At 40.8% G+C, this 26271-nt stretch overlaps 1 protein-coding gene and 1 long non-coding RNA gene across 4 annotated transcripts in view; both read right to left on the bottom strand.

Annotated features, from left to right (window-relative positions):
- Positions 1 to 15603, bottom strand: part of LHFPL3 (LHFPL tetraspan subfamily member 3) — a 524102-nt gene extending 508499 nt beyond the window's left edge. Inside the window, exon 1 of one of the 3 annotated variants that reach the window (XM_054692519.1) lies at positions 15012 to 15603. In XM_054692519.1, coding sequence (XP_054548494.1) covers positions 15012 to 15456 — 445 coding nt within the window. In that variant the 5' untranslated portion in view covers positions 15457 to 15603. The remainder of the gene's footprint in view (positions 1 to 15011) is intronic. The other 2 variants (XM_054692520.1, XM_054692518.1) reach the window with 2 other exon arrangements.
- Positions 15604 to 19562: 3959 nt separating this feature from the next.
- Positions 19563 to 26271, bottom strand: part of LOC129145240 (uncharacterized) — a 30392-nt gene continuing 23683 nt past the window's right edge. The window contains exons 2-3 of the long non-coding RNA XR_008550483.1: positions 19816 to 19931; positions 19563 to 19703 (exon numbers count right to left, since the gene is read on the bottom strand). This is a non-coding gene — a long non-coding RNA (uncharacterized LOC129145240). The remainder of the gene's footprint in view (positions 19704 to 19815; positions 19932 to 26271) is intronic.

Below are 26271 nucleotides of genomic sequence, written 5' to 3'. Positions count from 1 at the left end.
GTTACCACCGGAGGGATACAATCAGGAATGTGGGTAGGAGATACACAAAAGGTCATTTTATTATTTTTTAAACTATACACACAGAGGCACATACATGCAAAAGTAAAATATATTATTAATAACATATTCACAGATAAACTCAAACAATAATTCATTTTGCAAAATCTTAACCAAAACTAAAATGATGGCTAGGTTAAATAACATTATAACTACAACAGAAATTTTTATCACCTTCTCTTTCACTGTACAAGTCCAAACTTGCCTTTGTATTAGTCATATCTCTACACTAAACTTAGATAATACTTTAACACACTTGGGAAAAAATTCCAAATGAACTGTTCATGTCACCATGAGACCTGTAAAGGAAGAATTATATGTGAGACTCATTCTATTTCCTGAATAAATCAATCACAGTTAAAACTTTAGTGGTTAGGGACTACTTCTCACAATCATTAGACTTGTTCTTTAGAAACCTTTTGTTAAAAAAAAAAAATCAATTCTTTAATAATATACAAAGGAAGGGAAAGGCCCTTGTCAAATGAACTCACATTGATTCCAAAACTTTTCCTCTTTGTTCTAAGCACATTAAATTCAGTCCCAAAAGTCTAAGCTATCCCACAGTGATGCTAGTGTGCTGGATTGCTGAAGTATCAGCACAGTTTCAGATTTTCTGCTTGGCCTGCTCAGGCACAGACACATTAGTGAGCACTGGGGCCACAGTGTGGCATGAGGCCAATGAGTGGGAATTCTGGTGGGGATTAAAAAGAATGTTTTTTGAGTATGGAAGAAAAGATTTGACGTTGAACAGGGACGTGTGTTTTTTCAAAGTTTTCCTATAAAGTACTTTCTGCACTTTAGGTTCTCAAAGAGATAAAATAAAAGTCAGATTGAATTCAGGTCCATTTTTAAAAAGAGAAAAAAGAAAATGGAAAGTGTGTGTTCTTTGAGTGGCTTCCAGTGGAGAAAGTGAAGCATGAGTAAAGTAAGCACTCATCCCTTTTCTTTTGCTTTTGCTTTGTTTAAGGAAATGGAGTCTAGGATGTGTAGGTTGAAACATTAATGAAATTCAGTGCTCAGTTTTTCATTCTGATCGGGTGAAGCCTTATTTGCCCATGACTGGGGTCCATGTTCTAAATTACTGAAAACATTTTTAAATTCTGAAAAGATCCATAAGGTTTCCCAAGAAATGGAACTTCCAACTCTACTTTTTCACTTTCAAAGCATACTCAGGCAGTTGTAGATATGCACCAATAATGCATAGCTCATGACCTCCAAGATCAAACAGCTTTTAGAATTCTGCAGTTGTGAAGTCTTCAGCTTCTTTTGAAATCTCCAGTGACCTGCACGGTTTCTGGTGACTTGGCTAATTCTCGAGGGATGCCCATTTTAGTCCAAAATGTCCATCTCCAGGCTAAGAAACAACAGCACAAATATTCTGTCGGGGAAAGACCATGCCCATGAGTCCACAAAAGAGTAGGTAACTGGAAAGTCACAAGTTTCTTAAAAGGTCAGATAAGTTATAGAGAATAATTTCAAAGACTTTTTATCAAGGTAAGTAGCTGCAGAAAGTCTGGGAGGAGTTACCTTTTTCCTGGTAGGTAAAGAAGCATACCCTTCCATTGCATGCATACAGAAGTGTTTCAGGGGGAGATGATACTGGGCCTGACCCCATAAAAAGGCAAAGGTCTGAGAGGCACAAGTTGACAAGGCTAGAGCTCCCTCTAGAGCCCATCCTGGAGTCATGGAGGGCCATCAGTAAAATGAACTAGGGTTGAATGGATGCTGGCCTATTTCCCGACCCTTGCTCATCTTACAGAGAGAGCCCTTTCCAGCAGACTGAGAGGTCTGGAAGAGCAAAGCAATTAACTCTGACCTACAGGACACAACTGGGAAATGACCAAGCAGTGCTCACCAGCATCTCTTCACCAGCATCTCCAGAAATGCAGATTCTGATGAGCATGCTTATCTAAAGCCTCAGTCTCATCTAGTCAGCATCAACACTAGAGAGTCACCACAAAAGGGATGTTGAAAATACACAGACCATAGAAAGTTCATTTGTTCATTAATCAACCCAGTAGCTTGCATCAGTCATAGAGGTAGTCATGATAGCCAGATAGCTTCATGTTCCAAAAGTTAATGGCTTTAACCTGAAACAAAACTATTAATACAAAGCAATCTTGGGATTTTTTTTTACCTGTTCTAGAAAAGATAAAAAAAAACACATGGAATTTAATGTTAATTGCAAAAAAAGATACCAGATCAATATTTACTTGAGCCAAAATCTGAGTATTTTTAATCACTAATTATTGACTTAAGAAGAATAATAAAGATATAACATTAGGAAACCTAATTTTCAATATATTATAGCTACATTTAAAATAATACAGAAAAAAATACTACTGATTTGTTCCTGTTATATGATGTTTTTACAGATTGAGAATATTCAATTTTGCTTTTGATAACTGCAAAGAAGAAAATAACGAGTAATATCTGATAATATTTCTCTATCATTTGGGGGTAATTTAATAAGAATGTCCAAATGCTTAGGCCTACATAATCAAAAGATTTTCTTCTCCATCTTGTCTGTAAAAACAAGGCTTTTTTTTTTTCAAGTTTGTTCAGATGGAGTTATTAAACAGCTCAAAATTATCTCAAAAATACACTCTTGTTACTTTGAGTCATTAGACTAATAAAATGAAATAGTTAGATCATGTTTACACAAAATTAAACTCTTAACTGAATATGGTGTTTTGTTATAATGTACAAAATCTATTATAGGAATCATTTATGGGATTCCATAATGGCATTTATGGAACACTAGCTTATAAAAGGCTTTTACAGCCATTATCTTTCTAGATCCTCACAACAGGGTAGGTGTGGCATGTATAAGCTGTGACATGAAATTGTCCTTTCAGTATTATGAGTTCAATTTTTCTATCTACTAAATTTTCTGAAATACTAAGCACTCCTCTAGTATTGCTTTCTTTGGTAGTAGCAGCAGTAATCATAGTAACATGTATTATGTGCTTACTATTTGTTAGGTCCAGTTTTAAATGTTTCACATGCATTAGCTCAATGTTCCTAAAAAGAGAGAAGATGGATATTTTTAAAGTCTCCTTCATCTTAAGATGCTTTAACTCTGGATCCTGTCTATCTAGGATTCTTCCCTATTTACTTTCTGCTTTAATGTCACCCCATCATAGACGGTTTCCCTAACATTTACTTTATTGGCACAACACTTGGTTAGCAAAGTGTTTTTTTTGTTTTTTTTTTAAGATTTATTTATTTGTTTGTTTGTTTATTTATGCACAGAAGAAGTAGGGTCTAAGCCAGAGGTGCAGGGTGGGGGTATAGGTGTTAGAGAATTCACCAGAGACAGAGGATTCACCAGCAGAACAGGCACATCTGCTGAAACACGCCGCTAAGGGGAGCTAGGAGCAACACACGAGAGGTCCACTGTGCCCTATGCAGGTTAGCTCCCTGACAGGGATCTAACTCAATCCACAGATGATAGCATGATAGCACTGAGACTTAACCCTTACACCACCAGGGAGGCCCCGCAAATGGTGTTTTTAATGTCCATAATTTGACATCTCTATTTTATTAACTGGAATATAATTACATAAGCCTTAGAAAAATCAAGTCAAGAGTTGTTAGATGACTTGCCCAAAGTCACTCGTCAATAAGTGGCCAAGTCAAGATGCAAATTTTCTGACCACACATCCACTTCCCCTTCCCCATCCTGAAGTCTCCAAAAGCTGCCCAAGTCTATTATTACCCTCTGGAAATGTGCCCATGATTTGATGATTCTGTCTACTGTTACCACCTTCACCATCACTATGAATAAGTGAATCATGTAAGAACTTTCTGTATGTGATGCAGGGCAGGAATGGATGACAAAAAGGCAGTAATACTGACATTTATCCTTGGCCTGCAAGAACTGATAGATAAAGAATAGCAGCAATGAGATCACAAGTATAACCAAGGAGGCATTCTGTGCAAAGAACCACTCTGCTCTAAATTATGGAAATTAAAAGGATGAGATGAGGTATACCTTGTCAGAGCTAAGCATGCTCAAAGACAGAAGTCTAATAAACAGGTAGGCAAATTTCCCCTGTAAATAGCAGCTTCTTCTCTTCATGTTGACACATAATGGTGAAAATGCATATTGAAGATATCTGTTAAACAAATGCACATCAAGTTGGGAGGCAAAAGAAAATGGTAGAAATAACACTGCACTGGGAATCAAATGTGTGTTAGTCTCCATTCTTCCAAGATAAAATTTTGGAAAAACTCTTAATTTCTCTGAGACTAAGAGGAAATATGTTATAGGGCAGAGGGAGAATCTGATTTTGCTCAAACCACTCACTGGTTCTATGACCATGAACAAATATTTAAGACTTGATGTCTTCATCTGCAAAATGGGTTATATTATAATACTAATGTTGTATAATTGTTGTAATGGTTAAATATACTAAATTAAAAGAGTTTGCAATAATAATTGCTCATTAGCATTTACTATTATTATTTCTTTATGTAGAAAATGAAGAAACTACTAAAAAAATTTTAACATCCCTATAATACAAAAAGCCTATGAGTCCATATCTATTTGGCTGTGGATTAAGTACACTTGTTGAAATGTTTGTTTACCTATATTGTTGCTCAGAGGGGATGTCAGTTTTTATAGCATAAACAACCAATAAAATTACATGTGGAAAAAAAAATTCTTGTTTTCAATCAATTCACAACCTAATTGGGATACATTAGTAATAAAAGTCATAAATGGAGGTCAGAAAAGTGTCTCAAATTACTCAGGTTAAGTATACTTTACCCAGTCTACCCACCCTCTATACAAAATTAGCTGTGAATTGGTCAAAATCTTTCCCACTATTCCAAATAAGAGCTACTTTTCTATGAATCAGTGTTTTTATGGCCTTTGGGTAGACACCTGGTAGTGTGATTGCTGGGTCATACAGCAGATCTATTTTTAATAATTTGAGGATCCGCCACACCATTTTCCACAAGGGTTGAACCCATCTACATTCCCACCAATAATGTAAGAGAGTTCCTTTATCTCCACATCCTCATCGGCATTTATTGTTTCTGGTCTTTTTGATATGGGTCATTCTTACAGGAGTGAGTTGGTATCTCACTGTGGTTTAGATTTCCCTTTCCCTAACTATAAGTTATAACAAACATTTTTTTCACATGCCAATTGCCATCTGTTTGTCTTCTCATTTTTTTTAAAGATTTATTTATTTATGCATACAAGAGCTGGGGCACAGGGCAGAGATGGTGCGGGGGGTGGGGGGGGCGGGTGAGAGGATTCACCAGAGACAGAGTGGGGAACAGAACAGGCAGACTGACTGAAATACACTGCTGAGGAGAACTCTTCTCATTTTCTGATTGGGTTATTTGTTTTCTTTTTGTTAAGTTGCATGAGTTTTTTTGTAGATCTTTGATATGAGCCCCTTGTCCCTCCCTATGTTCATAGCAGCACTATTTACAATAGTCAAAATATGGAAACAATCTAAATGCCTAAAAACAAATGAGTAGATAAGAAGATGTGGTGTTGGGCCTCCCTGGTGGTGCAGGGGTTGAGACACAACCTATGAAGCAAACCGCAGCCACTGCAGCATGAGTTCGATCCCAGGCCAAGGAGATACCCACATGGCATAGCAGACCTCTCCTAACACCCACTGCTCCCCTCAGAAGTGTATTTCAGTCAATCTGCCTGCTTTGTTCTCCACTCTCTCTAGTGAATCCTCTCACCCCCCCCCACACCTCTGGCCTGTACCCCTGTTCTTGTATGATTAAATAAATAAACTTTAAAAAAAAGATGTGGTATTTATACAGAATGGAATACTACTCTGTGATCAAAAAAGACAAATTCATGCCTTTCACAATGAGCAATATCAGAAAGAGAAAGACAAATAGTAAATGGTGCACTTATGAAATAGAATATAAAGAAACTAATCAAAGGAACAGATAAAGCCAAATTTAGAAAATAACCCTGGAAAACTGATTATAGAATTGAGGGATCCAGAGGGGGATTAGAGGGGAAGGGTTCACAGCAAAGGTGGGAAGGGAGCACAATAGACTAAGGTGGTGGGCCATGATGCTTAGTGGTAGGTGCACTATGGTACTAACACTTGAAGGGAGTAGGGGCACCTATACTCCAAAAATACAATGATGTAAACCAACATGACCCCAACAAAAGAAAAAGTTATTGTTCTAAATTCATACTATATCATCTTTTCTCTGGAATAGTGTCTTTCATTTTGAGAACATTCCACAGTAAGTAATACATTATACAGTGCAATCTAGTTCACACATATGTGTAAATATTTTAAGAAATAAGAGTTTCATAAAATTTTTGCTATCTGCATTGCACTCATATTTTCTCTTGTTTCAACTCATGTTTTAATGCTTATCAATTTTTATTAAATTGATCTCATGATCCATCAAAGGGTCATCATCATAGTTCATAAAATAATATAGTACGGCATTCCTTTCTCCATGAAAGTTTTTACATGATAACTGACCCAGTCACCTGGTTAAAATGTGCATATTTAGATAACTAATATTTGTCATTATATAGATCCACAGTATTGCTGGCTATTAATCATATGAATCTTTGCTAATCTAGCTTGTAACTGTGTTCTTAAAATGCTTTGTAAATGTATTTACCCTAAGTGCTCACTGTACATTCCCATTCACCATTAAGGGCATTATAGAAATCAATTTAGCATTGCAATGTAACTAGATTTTCAAAAGGAAACTACAGAAACGTTTTTTATTGAATTTTGCAATGACCTTTTCTTTCTTAGGTTGGCTTATTTTAATCCTCTGTATTTTCATCTTTGGTACAAGTTCGATCATCTCTCTCTTTGGATAGTTTCATCTTAGAATCTATTATAACTCCCTGTATGGGGGGTGGAGTCATCATTTTTCTTTCTTGGTAACTGGGATTTGTATACAGCTGTGTAGGGTAATGCATATTCCAGCTTTCTGCTTATCCTGTGCCATTACATTTTAAATTTGATATCAGTGGTATCAAAATCAACAGGCTTTTGATATTATCAAATTCCACAGGCTCTTTTTAACCTTGAATTTCTTTATGTCTTTCCTAGCCATACCTCATTTATTTTTTGTATCACTCCTCTATGTCACTGTCATTCTTCACAGCTGGATCTATTTGCCCGTTTTTCAAATACTCAGCCTTTTGTCGATGATAACACATTTCTCCATTTTGATTTTTCAGCCTTGCTCCTGGTCTTCATTGAAACCAAAAACAAGGCTATGTAGACCATCATATCAGTCTCATTTCCACAAGGAGGCTCCAAACATTTAAGTAAATGGGCCTATGATAATGCATTTTGTACTAATGTTAAAGTTGAGTTACATATTATTGTTTTCTAATAAGGTAACTGCTGTGAAGAACTCTCTCAGGTAAGTTACAGTTCTGCGCCTCTGATTCTGAGCTAAGGCCATTTTCTGATCTACAACTGTTATTGTTCTTTTCACTACCTTTCACTACTCTTCCAACAGTCCTTTCATGAATAAGTCATAATCTCAAATTTTCATGCAGACTAACTCCAATCAATCTATGAAGCATACTTAGGCCCTCCCTTCCCTCCTACAGTCCTAGTTTCATTAGTCTGGGAAAGATGTCAGAATCTAGGTGTGCAAGAGCCATTCTGCCAATTCCAACTGGCAATGCTACTTCAGAAAGGGTTGGCTTTCTTCTTTCATTCTGCACAATAGTAGGGAGATGGGGTTCATGTTTATATTGGTCACAATACTATTTGTCCTCCCCTTGCAAGTCACTCTTTCATTTTTCAGTTGAAGAGATGGGAAATAAACTCAAGATTAGTTAGGACAATTTAAATTACGAATGATACCATGATCCTGTGAAGTAAGAACGTCATAGAACTGCAGTCATAATTTCAGAGCTGCATGATATAAACTATGTGAATATTCAGGGATATGCTGGGGAAGGTCGTTTTGTTAATTTCTTTTTTCGAGATACTCCAGTGACTTTACATAACAGTTTTATGTTAAATCATCAAATAACTTACCTACTGTTTGCTATATAAACAAGCCTCTTACTTTTCATCACTAGTAATACCTTCTTGTTATTACTAAAAATAAAGACCATCTTCTTGATTCCTTCCTCATATCAAATAAAAATTCCAGTTGATTCATTATAAGGAAAAATCACATTAATTAATGCTGGTGCTGATCCCTAAAGTTCAAATACATTATGGAAATTATACTTTAAAACTTACCAGTTATCATGCTATTAAACCCCAAATTAAAATTCTGGAGTATTCTTTGCTTCATACAACTGTGATCTGAAGTCCTCTCTATTCCTCTCCCCATAGTTTATCTCCTTATACCACACAGAGAAGTGCAATGAGCCACAGACTATAACTATTAGCTATATGCTCTGCTGTTCCTTTTTTTTTTTCATTTAGAATTTTGCGCACTTTAAAGAATTTTTTTAATATATATACATAAAATGTAGTATAAGCCTGGCCATCTGGATTCTCTTTATTGGATCACAGCATCATACTAAACAAAAGTACCAATTACTAAGTTGCAGTTTTCCTGTTAAATGAGTGATGCCACCACATTCTAGTTAGTTAGGTATGTATGTGTATATTATTTGTAGGCACATATAAGCACCTTGTTAACATTTTAACAATGGGGGGGGGGTAACTATTAAATGGGCAGCTTTGCACCAAGGGGAAAATCCACCTAACAATATACCGAATGGGTTATATAGGGCCTGTTATTTTTCACAGATGTTCACTTAAGATCTCACTGTTATAAAATTCATTTGTTTTGACATCCCCATTAGTATGTTTTACAACATCTTTTCAATTGTCACATTCCTTGTCATACTACATAGTATCAAAAAAAAATGAAAAGAAAAACCCAGTTTACAAATTCTCATTTAAAATCACTTGGCTTGGAAAAAAGAAAATTCTTACAAATGGGGTAGGCTATTAGAAAACGAAAACTGCCCCACAGGGGGACACATTCTCCCCCCTGCATCTATATAGAAGAAAAATCCCTCTTTAGGGTCATTCCAAAACTCTGAATTTCAGATGGATTAGCAGCTCTTTGAGGCAAGACTTTGCTTTCTCAAATGCCAACTGGTACATTCTGATGGCATCCTAAAGGCCAAGTACTCAAGAGTAAATGCCAACCTTGTCCCTCTTCAGAGCATCCCTTCAGAGCACTGCACACACAGGGTCACAGGGTCACCCATCTAAGAAGGTTCAGCAAACTCCCTGGCAGGTCCAAGAAGAGTACATCTGCACTGATGTCCAGGGAAAAAAAAAAGAATTCTTAGAAGCCACGTCCTCTTTTCCTGTCCAGATGACTTCTAATGGCACATAAGAAAATCATAACCTGGAACTCATTCCTGCTGTTCATGAAAGAAATTTGATTCTTATATAAAATCTTTATTTTTTTTAAAGATTTCTTTATTTATTTAAGTACTGGGGTATAAGAACTGAAATACACTGCTGAAGGGAGCAGCAGGTGAGACAGGAGAGGTCTGCAGCGCCATGTGGGAATCTCCCTGCCTGGCTGGGAATCAAACTGGAGCTTCAGAAGCTGCGGACAGCTTCACAGCGCTGTGCTCAACCCGCTGCGCCACCAGGGAGACCCTAAAATCTTTATTTTAAATAATATAATTTTTTTCATGAAAGAACTAAATGGTAGGGAAAAATGTTCCGAATCCTAAGTTTTAACTGATTATATCTCATTGTTGTAATAAAGCAGCACTGGTGTAATAAGCATCAGAGAAGCCTCCAATTGGGAATACGCTCACCATGAATTAGGCTGTAAAGTCACAACCATTGCCATTAAAGAATTGTGGAAGAGTTCCTTTAGTGTTATTACTGCTGATGGCACAAGCCAATGAGAAAGATGCATATCATGGCTTTCAAAATATGTGACATTCACTTCACATGGCATGTGGGAAATTTTAAACCCCTCCTTTATCCTTTCATTCTTTGCCTCAATGATCATTCATTCTATTTTTATATTCATTACTTCAACAAAAGTATAAGGAATACCTACCATGTACCAGACATACATACTACTACGGGTCAGGATATAGCAATACTAACAACACAAGAACAGTAATCATTCCTTTTTTTTTTTTTAATAGATGGTAGGGTTTCCCCTTTCTTTTTAAAGATTTATTTATTTTTATGCAAGAACTGGGGTACAGGCCAGATGCGTGGGAAGCTGAGGGGATTCACCAGAGACAGACTGGGGAATAGAACAGGCAGACTGACGAAATACACTGCTGAGGGGAGCAGCGGGCGAGACAGGAGAGGTCTGCTGCGCCATGTGGGATTCTCGCCGGCTAGCCTGGATCGAACTGGCGCTGCAGAGACTGCGGACAGCTTCACAGTATGGCGCTCAACCGCCTGAGCCACCAGGGTGGCCCCAAGAACAGTAATCATTTCTAATGCTTATATAGTGCTTGCTTACTTTGCACTGGGTTCTATTATAAGGATACACCCCAGCTCACCTAATCCTTGCTCCAGTCTTGGTTGCTTTAAAGATGGGCAACAGTGGTACAGAGAGACTAATTCTCAAAGTCATACAATTAGTAAGAGTGAGGGGCCTCCCATGGTGGCGCAGAGGTTGAGCGCTGGGCTGCGGGGCTGCTGGGCTGCAGGGCTGCAGGGCTGCGGGGCTGCGGGGCTGCCGGCAGCCTCTGCAGCGCTGGGTTCGTTCCCAGCCGCAGGCGAGGATATCTCTCTCTCTCTCTCTCTCTCTCTCTCTCTCTCTCTCTCTCTCTCTCTCACACACACACACACACACACACACACACACACACACACACGCGTGCGCGAGAGCCAGAATTCAAACCCACTTTCTTTTACACTAGCATCCATGATCTTGACTGCCCAGCCATATGAAGCAAAACAAACATGGCTTTATGGAATTTTCAAGCTACTAGAAAATATGGACATTAAACAAACACACAAACACATTTGTGACCACAAGTACTGATTAGATATATGAGAAAATAGCAAGGTACTATGAGATAGGAGGGTGTTAAAGGCTAAGAAATCCAGTGATTACTTATGGTGAGTGTCATATCACCTAAGCAACAAAGTTATACAATTTAAGAAAGCAAATTGACTAAAAAGAAATGGGGAGAATTAGGACTGGAAGGCAGATAAAGTGACTAAGCTTCCAGCCCTTAACCCTTGTCACAGAGAGCCTTGCAATAGCGGTGGCCCTTCTTGTTGGTAGACCTAGGAGGACAAGACCGATGTAAGGGATCTGGCAAATACAGCCCCTTCTGGACCAGCTGCCCTTCACAGATGAAAGCAAGAACCTCCTCATCACTGCTTTCAACCAAGAAGTCCATCTTGAATATCTAAAAAAAACCTTAAATTCTCCCTTGATGCTTTAGCTTATTTTTTAAAAAGTAATTTATTTGGCCTATAATGATTAACACTTAAGCTTCTGGAAACATAACAAATAATTTATAGTTGGTAAAATAAACACACTTAAGAGACTTGACTACTAATAAAATGGGAAGCAGACTGAAATACTGATTTAAGAACAAAAACATGGAAATAGATTATCAAGTTTCCAGAGCAATAAAATTTCCTTTACATCTTTCTGTTAAGAGAAAAAAAAAGCCTTGGTTTGATTCCCCTTATATCTCTTCTCATGAAGTTATTTTTCTGTAATTTGGGAAATTCTGTGTCACTGATTGCTATTATATACCTTATATATTATTTTTATGTCTTCTCTCTTTATATTAGGCATGTTCCAGAAGTACAGGACTATAGCCAGAAGGAGTATGAGATATTAGCTCCTAATTCTATAGTTTCATTCTATTATGGTAAACAACTTAGAGGGGAGAGATGAGAGAGAAGCAGGTGTTCATAATAGCACCATTAGTTACATGTGCTTCATACATTTAGATAGAAGAACAACATCATTTTCCGGTCCAACAAATTAAATATGTTTTCTAGTTCACTGTTCAGGAATGAGTAAAATGAGTAATTCTTGATACTTTATTGCCACATCTATATCACTCTTGCTTCATCATCTTAGTGTATCACTTCATGCAAGGTTTTATATTCTACTTGGCTCTTATTTATGATATTACTATATTAAAAGCTTGATAACTGAAAATACAAGTTAATTATCTGACTTCCAGTGAAGGTTAAACAGTCTCTAATAAACAAATAAGTCTCATTGTTCAAAGTCAGCAAATTACTCTTGGGTTAACGTAGGTACACTTAAATTATGAGTTGTCTTCTTAACATTAAGAGGAACAGTATAAAGTTTAGAAATTAAACTTTGAAAGTAACTTAAATTGCATTGTATTAAATTTCTTATTACTGCCATGAGACTTAAACAACACTGAAAAGCACATTCAATGTGACTTTCTACAGAAATATCTTTTATTACCTTTTCCTTAAAATTTGGTGACTATAATTGATAGTGATTTTATTTGACCCATTGTCATGATTCATTCCTCTTTAATATACTTCATTAATAAATAAAAGTATTTCCTGTTATGCTTTATCTAGAAATAAAATGCCAAATAAATTACAAATAAAAGTTTTTAAAAGTATGCATACAACTTAAGGATCTGGACTTGTCCAAAAACGAAGTCTATGTCGTCATTATCTTTCTTATTACAGTCTATTATTACATTTTACATTTACATACAGGAAATAGAAGGTAACAGTATATTTACATCAAATTTCTGAAAACATGGCATCACATGTCACTATCCAAAAATAACTGATCTTTGCGTGCTCTATTCCGAGAAGAGGAAAGAAAAAAATTATAATAAATGCAGTTTATATTACTTTCAAAGTTGATAATTCTTTCAGAAAGATAGCTTTCTTTCTTTCCTTAAAAAATAAAACCTTGAAAAAATAAATAAAACCTTGAACTTTGAGTAAAATATCTCACAAAAATAAAATATTTAGGAATAAGTCGTTGAGAAATCACCTGCAAATTACCTCAGACCTTTGGAAAAACAATCCAATTTGAATCCCCAGTCTAAATAGGTCATTTAACTTAGAAAAATTAAAATTAGCTGTGCAGGGCTAATTTTTTTCTAAAACATCTGCATGCTCAGTGTCCTGATGTCTTCAAAGTCAAATCACAGTTAAGTATCAAGAAGAATTATGAATTATTCCAGATCTCAAAGTTAGTTTACCCTTGAAATAGCCATAAAAGTTAACATTATAAAGAAAACCTGGAGGCAGGGGCTTGCTTTAAGAACTTAGGAGTGGAGAAGCAGAGAACTCATATCCCAGGAGAATGGTAGCTCCACTGGTGCTCATTTCCTGCATTTCACCTGCAGACTTCACAAGGCGAATCAAAATCAGCTAAGACACTTAATACAAAGCAAATACTTCCATACAAGTTTAATCACCCACACGTTTCTCTTATATGAAACGTGCAGCAAATCAAGATTATGAACCTTAACACTTTCATCAGCACTTTTAAGGTTTAATCATCTCACAAAACTCTAGTAAACTCAGGGATGGAATCCCTGCTCCCCAGAAAACCTACCCTGGCACAGGAATAACTTCTAAACCTTGAAGGTAACTTCTTTAAAGAAGAAAAGCAATAAAATAAAACACAAGTGAGAAAAGTTGGCCGCCTGAGACATTCTCTATTCCCACACAATCAGACCACCCACACAATCAAAAGGATCCCCACAATGTTGGAACTGAAGGGTTTAAGGCGCCTGAGGACCGCTCTCTGTAAGGTAGGAGGGCATTCAAGGTGGCTCGCAGAGAGGAAATGGCAATAAGGGAGGCAGAAAAAGGAGGCCCTTTTCTTTCAGGACTCTCCAAAGCCACCAAGAAATGCACCCCCATCCTTTCTGGGTTAAAAGTAACTTTACTGCTCACAGAAAGCACTTTCATATTCTCCAGGTAGCAACAATCTTATCCACAGGCAAAGAGTTGTCAGAAGAGGCTAAGGAAACAGGTTTTCCTCTCCTCCCGTCTCCCTAAAGCCACTTCCCCCAAAACGAAATCTTGCTTCTCTCAAGACCTCTCATTTTGAAGCTGGAATGGGACCTTTGCTCTGGCAAGGAAGCAAACCGAAGAAAGACGTGCCGCTGGGGAAATGCTGAGGAACATTCTAAGCTACATTTTTCTTACAAGGGTGAAGCCCAACGCAGAAGTGGGGTTGACTCATTTCTAGGTGGATGATAACATTTGATAACTGGCCGGGACAGAGAGGAACAATTTCACTCCCCCCGCACCTGCTGAAGCAATACCAGAAACGCTCCCACAGAGGGGCCGGGCAGGCTGCCTCTCCTCGCACTCCGACCTCCAAACCGCCGGGCGCCCGGCGGGCTCACCCCTCCTCAGCCCACCTCAGCCCTCCTCACCCCTCCTCAGCCTCTCCTCAGCCCCTCCTCAGCCCTCCTCAGCCCCTCCTCAGGCCCTCTCAGCCCTCCTCAGCCCACCTCAGCCCACCTCAGCCCTCCTCACCCCTCCTCAGCCCCTCTCAGCCCTCCTCAGGCCCTCCTCAGCCCTCCTCACCCCTCCTCAGCCCCTCCTCAGCCCCTCCTCAGCCTCTCCTCAGCCCTCCTCAGCCCCTCCTCAGCCCCTCCTCAGCCTCTCCTCAGCCCCTCCTCAGCCCTCCTCAGCCCCTCACGCGCGCCCCGCGCCGCCACTTCGCGGCCGGAGTTCTGGGCGGGCTCGGCCCAACAGCCGCCCTGTCCGCGGCGCGTCCCTCCGGGTGGCGTCCGCCACACTTGGGAGCTTCTCGAAAACCCCGGGACGAGGCGCTAGCGCGGAGCTCGGGAACCCCGGGGGTTCCGGACCTCCCAGGGCTCTCGCCCTCCACACCCCCACGCCTCAGAGGCTTAAGTTGCTCGGCACCCCGCGGCGCGCGCGGCCCCGTCCCTCCCACTCCCGCCCCGCCCGGCTCGGCGCCCGGGTCTCCCGCCTCCGCGGAGGTGAGAGCGCACTCACCCGAGGTGAGCTGCATCCAGGCACAGATCTTGTACACGGTGGCCGTGTTGCAGAAGAAGAAGAGGGTAAAGCAGACGATGCAGGCGATGATGAGCATCATGGAGAGGCCGATGAAGAAGGAGGCGGCTTTGAAGGCGCCCGAGGGCAGCGTGGAGAAGTCCGTGAAGCTGCCCCTGCAGGTCAGCTCCCGGGAGAAGCCGTTGCCGATGCAGTAGTGGAAGAGCCCGAAATAGCCGGCTTGCGGGGTGTCCACGCCGTCGCCGATCCAGTAGGGCTGGATGAAGCACACCACGTTGACGATGGCAAAGCAGATGGTGAAGATGGCCCACAGCACGCCGATGGCCCGCGAGTTCCGCACATAGTTGGTGTGGTACAGCTTGGCAGCCTCCTGGGCCGGCAGCATCGCGGCGGCGGCGGCGGCGGCGGCGGCCGAGGCTCCGGGCATTCTCCCCCTCCTCCTCCGCCTCCTCCTCCTCCCCTTCCTCCTCCTCCTCCTCCTCCTCGCCCTCCGCCTCCCCCCGCCGCGGGCGCTCGGGAGACACACTCACCGAGCCGCGCGCGCTGCAACTCCCCTGCCTCCGCCTCAGCCCAGCAGCGCCAGTTTCGGAGTCTGCATTCTCGCTCCCGGAAGGAGGGCGGGGGAGCGCCGAGCACCCCTCGGCTCGCCTGGCTCAGCCTCCCGGCCCTCCTCCCTCCCTCCCTACGCCCCGGCCGGGGCTCCAGCCCCCTTCACCACTCCCCACCCCTCTCCCCGCCGCCGCCGCAGCAGCTGCAGCTGAAGGCGGCAAAGCCCGCGCGGGGCAGCGTGGCGCACGAGCTCGAGCGCCCCCCACTCGGCTTCCCGCCTTTCGCACTCCCCCCACCCCCAGCCGCGCCGCGGGCGTCCCCCGGCGCTGAGGACCGCGTCGACCCTGGGACGCCTGGGAAGCGGCGGGTGTGGACCCACCGGGAGTTGGGGAGCAGGAATCCGAGGGGGGGCGCGGGAACCTTAGTGGGATCCCGGCGGCCACCCTGGAACCGGCTGGTCAGGGCCCGGGTGCCCGAGGCGCCTGGTGCTAGCCCGTCAGCACCGCACAGCAACGTGCTCCGACCTCTGCATCTTTGCAGAGGCGCGAGGGACGGCGTGGTAGGTGCGAGCCAGACTCGCCAAGGATGAGAGGACATGCTGCCCCCAGGAGACCTCCCTGTGGCCGCCGCAGAACTGCCCTGGTGGGCTCCTCCGTTGCCTTGGGTCAACGCGGCGGTGACAGAAGTTGGGGAGAGCCTGGGAGACGGTTCAAGACACACCTCAAGGGCGGTCTCATACCTGCTGGTCTCCACCAAGCGCCCACCCCACCCCCGCCTCTGAAACCAAGGGGAAGTGGATTGAACTGTAGCAATGGATGCCCCATACTTTCCTTTTAGTCAGCTCGTTCCCCCAAAATAGTCTGCCATAGATGCAGCCAGTGAGTCACAGAAATGAATCGTTTGTCTAAAACATCAGGTAGTAGTTGTATTTATTTACACAGATAATCATTGGCAGCTTCCATGTGCCCAGGTACGGTGCTGGGTACTAAAGGCTACATGGAGGAGAACGGCAAATAGTCTTTCTCCATTTGCAGGTAGTTCCCCTCCCTCACAACCCTAAGCTCCAATAAAGTGAGAGTTGTTTTCAGAGTAATGTCCCCTGAATTATGCATAGATTTAATTCCTTACATTTTCATGTGGAATTGCTATTTTACACCTGCACTTTGTGCTATTTCTTAACCTTAATGTTTCTCCCTTAGTATCTGTATTGCTCTTTTAACAGTCCTTGCCTTTCAAACTTCCTTTCTTTATTGACATTGGTTACTTTTTTTGGTACCTTTTAATTCTGATATTAAAACACATAATCCCAGCTCAAAGCAATGAAACCAGAATGTTCAATAGCAGCAGATTTTGGTAACAAGCCATTCTGAACCACATGACCACTGACTCCTCTGAGGAGAAAGGAAAAAATTCTGTGATATTTTTGACCCCCAAGTTTATATTTAATTACATACTTTATTATTGTGCAAAAACATGTAAGCTTCTTGACACCATCTTGCCATTTTGCCCAATCTGTCCACCTTCTTACTGGGAGAGATGTGAGATACCAGCTAGAATTACCAGGAATGGGGAAGAAAGTTAAGAATGATCCTTTTGGAGCTGGATGGAGAGGGGAGAAGTTTTTCAGTGGGCTTTGCTTCATAAATGACTGTTGTGTGGAAGAGGGGTCATACCCTAACGGTGAAGACCAACAAGACCCTTCATCTGATAACCTGGAGAGCTGAGATTTTATGGTGAAAGACTGGAAATAAGGATGTGGGACACAGTAAAGAAGGAGCTGCTGCTGAAACTGGGAGAGAATTAAAAAGGGTGAGTGTTGGAATGTTGCATTCATTTTTTCCTGCAGATATGAAATTCAAGTATTGTAGTCTATTAAGTAGAACTTTTGATATCAGGAGGATAGAATTAAATAGCATGAAACTTGTAAGTTTGGGTGAAAGAATTTCTTGCCAGTATGATTGTAGTCTCTCAAGAGGTCTCTAAAAAAATTAGAGGGATTTGGGGAAGGTGGGGAGGATGACCTAAATTTGAGCCAGCCCAATATAACACTTGCAAGTCTCTAAAAATATAATTCATGATGATGCATCATCAGTGCACTGGTGGCAAAGGGGCGGGGGTGGGGGGGGTCAGAACTTCTGTTAAGTTTCATTTGTCCTAACTTCCTTGAAGTTGCTGCTAAGTCAGAAAATCAGAAGAGTCTTAACATGGAAGAAGGAAGAGGAAAGGTGAAGGCAATCAGATTTATGGAACCATCTGGAGAGCGTGTGTCCCAAGGGAAGAGATAGCTTTACAGCAATAAGTGGCAGTAATTTCTGGTGACTCTTCCAAGCCCTCAAATCCCCCAAAACCTGCTTGTATGAAGTGATCTTTCTTTAAAATCAATGTCAAAAAGAGATCTTAGAGTTCGAGCAGTGGCTGACATGAAAGGTTGCCATGAGGGAAAAGCTGAGAATCAAAAAAACGCCTAGTTTAGACCTCAGTGCTTAAATTACATTTACAGGACAAAGAAAAGAGTGGTGAGTGACTCAGATTAAAATGTGATTCAAAGAGCTTTTCTATTTGAGTCATGCCCAAGGAGGGCCTTATTCTTATCCCAGGTTTGGAATTGCCTCTGGGTTGGAATCACTATGCCAAAGGGCGCACTCAAGGTGTCCACTCTTGTCAGCAACAACTAGGAAGAGATCAAGTTGGTATAATGCTGATCTAAAATGCCCCTGCGGATTCCCCCAGAGATTATAAGGTTGTTACTCTTTGAGGTGGGGTAGTACTCAGTGATGAACTGAACCCTGCCAATTCTCCCCACTTCTATAGTGCCGAGCACAACAACGGATTTCCAGGAAGAAGCAAGATCTCCCAAGATCTTGGCACGAATGATGGCAACCTCACAGTTGCCATCAGTGAATTCATACTGTCCTTCATCTTTTTATTTTTAAAATATTTATTTATTTATTTATTTATACAAGCACTGGGTACAGTCAGAGTGGGGAGCAGAACAGGCAGACTGACGAAATACACTGCTGAGGGGAGCAGCGGGCAGCAGGAGAGGTCTGCGAGCCATGTGGGACCCTCGCAGGTGGCCGGGTGGCCAGGTGGCCGGGGATCGAACCAGCGCTGCAGAGGCTGCGGGCAGCCTCTCAGCCCAGCGCTCAACCACTGAGCCACCAGGGGAGGCCCTCCTTCATCTTTTTAAATCCTTCTGTTGCACATTCCCAACCTTGCCCTTGGCCACCAGAAACCTCAGCGTTAAGACTTCCTACTCTTAGTCTAAAGCTTGTGTCTGGCATCATGCAGAGTTTAGGAATTTAGCAGTTAAAGCATTGAGGCAACTCCTTACATTCATTAAATACATGACAAAGGAAAGCTGTTATGGGGAGGAGAAAATAATAAAACTAGCTTGATTCATGTGAAAATGTTACTATTGATAGAAAAGTATTTTGAAACTATAACATGATTCATATGTACTAAATAACTAGTAGAAGTCAGTGTCATTGACAGCATCAAATTAGAAACACTGAACACTCAAATCTCAAACTTCACTGTTAAAAATAGATGTTTCTCTTACTGCCACAAAGGGTCAGTAGTGAGACCCACTCTTTTCCCAACTGTCTTAATAAATGTTAGAACTATAAAAGAGAAAATAACAGAATGGTTGGATTGTGTAACACTACTGAAAAAACATTCTGGGTAAGTTACTAAACTACACCTTTTGATTCCAAGCTAAGCTGTGATGACATGGGAGAATGTGAAAGCGTAGGAGGTCAAGAGGCTTAGGACCCAGACTAGCACCGTTTGCCTAACTGTGAGAGCCCAAGGCTCTAGGGGTTTCCATTTTCTCATCTCTAGGATTATGTCAAGGGAGAGGGAATATCAAATAAATCCTATGGTCCTTCCTGCAGTAAAATTCTATTACACTCTACAAAGACAATTCCAAGATGATTTTACAAAAAAGAAAAAAAAAAGGATAAAACCCAGTACTTACAAAATAAAAAATTGAAGTGAGACCTAGCAAGAGATAGCAGATTAATGAAGCAGACATTTTATTTAAAATTGAAAGCCACTTCTGAAGTCCAGTTTTATTTTTTTCAGACGAGTACTTAACGTTTTCAGGTGAGTCATTGCTGTGACCTTGGAAAATAGAGAAAGAGATGATATCTAAAATCTGTTACTTAATTGATTTCTAGAGCAATTACTGTCAGGATCAGAATATAAAGATTCTAATGAAGCTTTTTTCACTCACCAAGAATTTCCTTCTGCCAATTTCCCCACCTAGTTTCTTTTTGTGCTTTTTAAAAATCAGGAAACAACTCTTAGTTAATGGTGGCAACCAGCTGAAATGAGTATTTCAGCAGCCCCCTGCAAATAAATATCAAATTGATCACAAAACTGATTGTAGATAGGTCTATACATACCACTTTGCTACTAGATGTGAACACCACACTAAAGAGAAATGAAAACTAAGAATATCAATTGTCCTCCTTCTTTCCCCTTTTTCTCTATTTTGAATTTCATTCTATGTAAAAGTAACAATTTTTATAAGTTTTTTTTACTTTTTCAGAACCCACATAGGAGTATAAGTTTTTTTCTTAGAAGACTCAACAACTTTACAACTTGTACTACAAGAATCATTTCTCTGCTAACCTAATTTTAAAGCCCTTGCTGATTTCAGGACATGTCAGTCTAAAGGTAAATAATGAACTCTATTGGATAAAATAATATAGAAACATGACCATCATCTGAGATAGGATTTTTAAAAATCTTTCATGGAACAATATTATATTAAAGTTTTGTTATTAGCTCTATTCTCTTTCAATCTACTTGCTCTTCCTGATCTTTAAAACAATAAATTCTATTCATTTTGAATAGATTTTATTCATTTTAAATGCTTTTTTTTTTTAAACTTTTAAACCTGGCTCATGCAGTTTCCCATTCAAGGAGAGACTTCATTAAAATTCAACATTTTCAGGCCTCCCTGGTATCACAGGTGGTTGGGTGCCACACTGTAAAGCTGTCCGCAGCCTCTGCAGCGCGGGTTCGATTCTGGCCTGCTGTCGAGAATCCCACATGGCTAAGCAGACCTCTCTAGTCTTGCCTGCTGCTCCCCTCAGCAGTGTATTTCATCAGTCTGCCTGTTCTGTTTCCTGCTGTCTCTGGTGAATCCTCTCACCCTCCCGCACATCTGGCCTGTACCCAGGTTCTTGTATAAATAAATAAATCTTTTAAAAAAAAAATCAACAGTGTCATTTATAACATCTACCCTGTACATTTCATTTTGGGCTCTGGTAATGGCAGACAAAGTTTGTGTCCCCTACTTGACAATAATTTGAGTCTCTCAAACCATAGTTTTAGCCTTTTTGAGAATCTCCCCAAGCAACATAATGTATATTTTAAGTCATATACCCCTAAATGCCCCTCTAAATGTGAGGATGCTTTCTTTTACTGCTATAATGACAAAACATTAATCTTCAATGCTTCTGTTGAAGAGGTATATTTTTATGCCTGTGTCAGTCAGCATGTGCTACAGAAGCAGCCCAAACTCTCAGTGGCTTATAACCTCAGAGACTTCTAACCCACACCACATGATAGTTACTGATTGGCCCAAGCCCTGCTTCAGACAGTGGACCTGATTGCATATTGCCTGGTATTCTCATTCTGAGATCCAAGTTGATGGAACAGCTCTTATCTGCTGTTGTTGGCATAGAGACAGAAGTATAAGAAGCTGAGACCAATGATAAAATATCTGCTTAAATATAACATCTGACCTCTCGTATCATATTTATTGGCCAAAGTATAACATGAAGAAGCCATAAGTCAATGTTTTGGGGAGATATAATTCTCTTTTTTTGGGCGAGATAGGAAAGGTCTGTCGCGCCATGTGGGACCCTCTCCGGCGGCTGGGGGTCGAGCTGGCACTGCAGAGGCTGCAGAGGCTGCAGAGGCTGCAGAGGCCGCAGAGGCCGCAGAGGCTACAGAGGCTGTAGAGGCTGCAGAGGCTGCAGAGGCTGCAGGCAGCTTTGCAGCCCAGCGCTCTTCTGCTGTGCCACCAGGGGAGGCCCTGTTTTAGGGAGATATAATTCTCTTAAAAGAAACAAATGAGTACAAAATCAAGAACTTTAATCAAATCTACCACATCCATTCTCTGGTTAAATTTTTAACAACACTTTTCATGTTTCCTGGAATTACTATATGCATAATTTACTTTTATTTAAACATGACAGACTATTTCATTTTGGATAAACATTTCATTTCACTTAATCTTTTATTGAAGAATCTGCCTTGTTTTATTTCCCATGGAAAACTTAACAAACTAAAAAATGGTCCTATGAGAAGATAAATTCATAATGAATTTCTTTACAATACTCAGAAATGTTATGGTTCTTTGTGTTAAGGTGTATATGATCAAAAATGGCATTTAATTTCAAGATGGAGAAAATGTATTTGTGAATTCTCACAAGTCTACATAGTCTTTTTCAAACATGATTATGAAATCTTTTCTTCTTTTGAACCAACATTTTATATTAAATAAGTTTCAGATGTATATCACTATACTTCAACATCTATATATACTATACTATGATAACTGCCAAAAGTCTAGTTTCCACCTACTACCATACAATTGACCCCCTTTACCCATTTCACCCACACCCCAGTCCTGTCCTCTCCTGTAGTCACCAATTTCCTCTTTGAATTTGAATCTTTTCAAGGAAAAAATAAGCCCTAATATACTCATAGCATTGAGAACATCGTTGTAATGTTACTTAAAGGTACACAGTAAATCTTAAAAGCATAAAAATTTAATCAACTTTCCATCATGGCATCTTGAAGATATCAGTGTCCCCTCCCTACAAACATGTATGAAATTGAATGGAATTGTCAAAATAGTCATTTTAAGTCTGAAGTTTGACCAAAGGCAAACAACAAACCAAGAGGTTCATGAAGAACTGCTGCAATTTTGACAAGAAAAGTGGGAGTCTGCTCCTCTTGCCTAGAGCAATTCCCTTCCTACTTTTCCCCACCCATCTCTCTCCCTCCCGCCTCCCCCCACCCCCTTCCTCCTTTTCTCTCTCTTTCTCTCTCTCTCTCTCTCTCTCTCTCTCTCTCTCTCACAGTACATTGTTTTAGCAGAACAGGGCTAGGGGTGAATGCCATCAAGTTCTAACAGAAGAGGTAACCTTGAAAATGAAGGAGTCACAGAGTCACAGAATACCAAGTTACATTCTCCAAAGTGCAAAGAAATAGCAAAGTTTAACCCTTACTCAGAAGAAATATTTATCTGTATAAACAAACTTCAAGTGGGCCCGATGTTTTACCAGATTAAAAACTTCAAACACCCATTTAAAATGTTTGTTGAAAGGAAACCATGTTTAAAGAACTAAATTATATATAATAACTATTATTCAACAAGGTGAGACTTTCAATAGAGAAATATATAAACTATGAGAAGGAACCTTGTGGTCCTTATCTCTGGAGGCTTCCTTAACTCTCCTGAAGTCCCTGCACTGTCCTGGAGGCTGCCTAATTATCCCTAACTTGCCCTAGGATTCAGTACTACTTAACAAAAATATTTTTCTTAAATATTATTTATTCACTTATAACAGTAGTGCAATTGCTACACATAAAGATGACATAAATTCAGTAAGTCCTCTCTCACTTTGAATTGACCACTGTTTATCTGGCACAAGTTTTTTAGATGTGTGGTCTCTAGACTACAATGTGCCCTATGGTGACTTAATAGTCTCATCACTTTTCTACTTCCAAGTTATTACAACTTACTGTTCCTTTGCACAGTTGGACCATAATGTGCTGTGACTTTACTTGGTGCCTAGATATCATTCACTAAAATGTAAACTCCACAGGACCAGTAACTTTTACTGATTCGCTGCTGTTGCCCCAAGCATAGAACAGAACAGTGCATGGCATATTGCAAATATCGAAAGAATGAATGAATTCATTTGCACATAAAGACCAATTCTGTTATATGTTACTACTTCACAATATTATTCTAATGTACTATATCATTTTCAAATGATAGTTCACAGTCACAAAATAAGATATTTACACCTTATTTTATGAAAATGACTTTCAGTTGCAAATTAGCATTACAGAACAGAAGACCATTGTTTTCGGTTTCGTGGTGGAGTTGGATGTGCTTACTAACTCATTTAAATCTACACTATTTGTGGCCTCCCTGGTGGCACAAGGGGTTGAGCACCGAACTATGAAGCAATCCAGTCTCTGCAGTGCGAGTTGGATCCCTGGCCAGCCACGGAGAAACACGCATGGTGCAGCAGACCTCTCCTGACTCGCCCACTGCTCCCCACAGCAGTGTACTTTGGTCAGTCTGCCTGTTCTATTCCCTGCTCTGTCTCTGGTGAGTCTCCTCACCAACAAACCCACACCTCCTCCGCATCTCTCTGGCCTGTACCCCAGCTCTTATATGCATAAATAAATAAATCTTTGAAAAAAAAATAAATCTACACTCTTTGGTGGATCACGCATCATCAACGCTATCATAAATACAGAGCCTGCCCCACTCCAAACTGTTTGTCAGTCTGTTTCTCCATGAGATAATAAGTATATCAGATAATTTGAAATATGCTCATATTAATCTTTAAAATATCATCTAATTAAAATACATAATAAAGACTTCTCCTAGAGAACATGCAAATGCTGAAGAACATTTCATGTACATCTGTTAAGAAGCACTGGCCTGTATCATTGTGCAATTCACTCAGTAGTGTTTCTCAGCATCAAAATTCATTTATGTCCACACTAAAAGGATGAAATAGTGCTTCAACTAATTATAATGGATGGGAAGGGTATTCTTCTTATTAAATTTTTCATTGAAAACACCTGCTTTTAAATATTGTTTGAGCCCAAGTCATTCCTACTATATTTTATTTTTGAGAATTCTTACATCTCAGCTGAGTATTTCTTTAAATGCTCATGCCAATTCTTTCCCTGAAGACAGGGGCAAGGATTACTGGAACAAGGGACTACACACTGGGAAAGGAGAGGGGGAATTCAAGACTGCTCACCAAAAACTAGGCTACCCCCTGGCAGAGGCAATGGCAACCCTTTGGGAAAGAAGACCAGATATACTCCCAAATTTCCCTCACAGAATGTCAGTTTTAACACCTTTGCATATGGGCGTCTGACACACATAGAATTCATTCTCTTCATTCTTTGATATAAACAAATACTAGCTAGTACTGTTACAGGGCAGGGAAAGGGGCAGCCCAGACCCCGCAAACCTGCCTGCTCTAAATAGGTTCTGCCATGCGCCGCATCAACACAAAACATATGAGACTTTAAAGAAAAGGAACTTTCATACAATTAGCAAACAACACAGGAAAGACAAAGAATCTAGTTTCTAAATCAAGCACCCGAAGTTACCCATCCCCTCATGGGTAAAAGTCCACCCAAGCAGGATTGGCCCAGAGCAAGGCCCCAAAACCTGCCACAAGTTTAAAGTATCTTCCAGTGGGGACCCACAGAAAAGGATCAAAAACAACCAGACAAGTCTGAAAGGAAAAGAGCAAAATCAAAATTAAGATAAAAGCTGCCATTGTCCCCTCCCCACAGGTCTCTCACCCACATCTGTATCACCCAGTCCACGACCAAAAGGCAAGTGCAGTTTCTCACATGTCTTTGTGCTCCATGTGCCTCCTCCAGGTCTCCTTCTGCATCTCCATTATGTCCTTCCTTCCTCAGTCTCCTCTGCATTTTCTTCTCTCCCTGCTCAGCTCCACCCTCCCTTAGGTGGGGCAGAAAACCTGGAACCTCCCCCTTTCCTGGGGACCACCCTGTTATAGTACCTACTGTAGATTGTATATTACTCTACTTGTTGGGGTTACAAATGTGAAGGAAGCACAGCCCCTGCCTAAAAGATCTCACAGATTTAGGTAAAAGACAAAGTACTACAACGTAATGCAGTAAGTTCTAACATCTGACAGAGATTCCTTCTGAAGGCACAGAAAAAAACATCTAAGAAGTCGGAGATCCTAAAAAGGCCTCTTGACAAGGGATGAATCAATGGGCATGGATAGAAGTGAAAACAAGTAAGGAGGCTATTGCAAGAAATGTGAACAATACCAGTGAAGATACTAAGGCAAAAGAGAACTGGGAAACTTGGAAATGAGGATGAAAAATGTCTTTTCTTATGCATTCTTTCACCCATTATCATTCACCCATTCAATAAACTCTCATTAATAGTTTCTTAAATTCCAGATGCTAGATTTATTTATTTATTTATTTATTTATACAAGCACTGGGTACAGTCAGAAGTACGGGAGGGTGAGAGAATTCACCAGAGCCAGAGCAGGGAGCAGAACAGGCAGAAGGACCAAAGTACACTGCTGAGTGGAGCAGCGGGTGCAGCAGGAGAGGTCTGCACGCCATGTGGGACCCTCGCCCAGCAGCCTGGGATCGAACTGGCACTGCAGAGGCTGAGGGCTGCTTTGCAGCCCAGCGCTCAACCGCTGCGCCAACAGGGGAGGCCCTAGATGCTAGATTTAGTGGTGAGGGTTCAAAGGTTATTAAGCTTTGATTCCTATAACCCTAGAGGAACCAGAGGTTCAGGTTCCTAAACATACAGGATGTCCTATCTATTTATTGAATCTATGCTACCATCTCCATCTTTACCACCAAGCTAATCTGTAATTGCTACCACTTGCTTGAATTACAATAGCTACAT

The sequence above is a fragment of the Talpa occidentalis genome, unplaced genomic scaffold (assembly GCF_014898055.3).
Source record: "Talpa occidentalis isolate TD23 unplaced genomic scaffold, MPIMG_talOcc4v2.1, whole genome shotgun sequence".
NCBI classification, from domain to species: domain Eukaryota; kingdom Metazoa; phylum Chordata; class Mammalia; order Eulipotyphla; family Talpidae; genus Talpa; species Talpa occidentalis.
The sequence above is the reverse complement of the archived record's forward strand: the minus strand, read 5'-3'. Positions and strand labels throughout refer to the sequence as shown.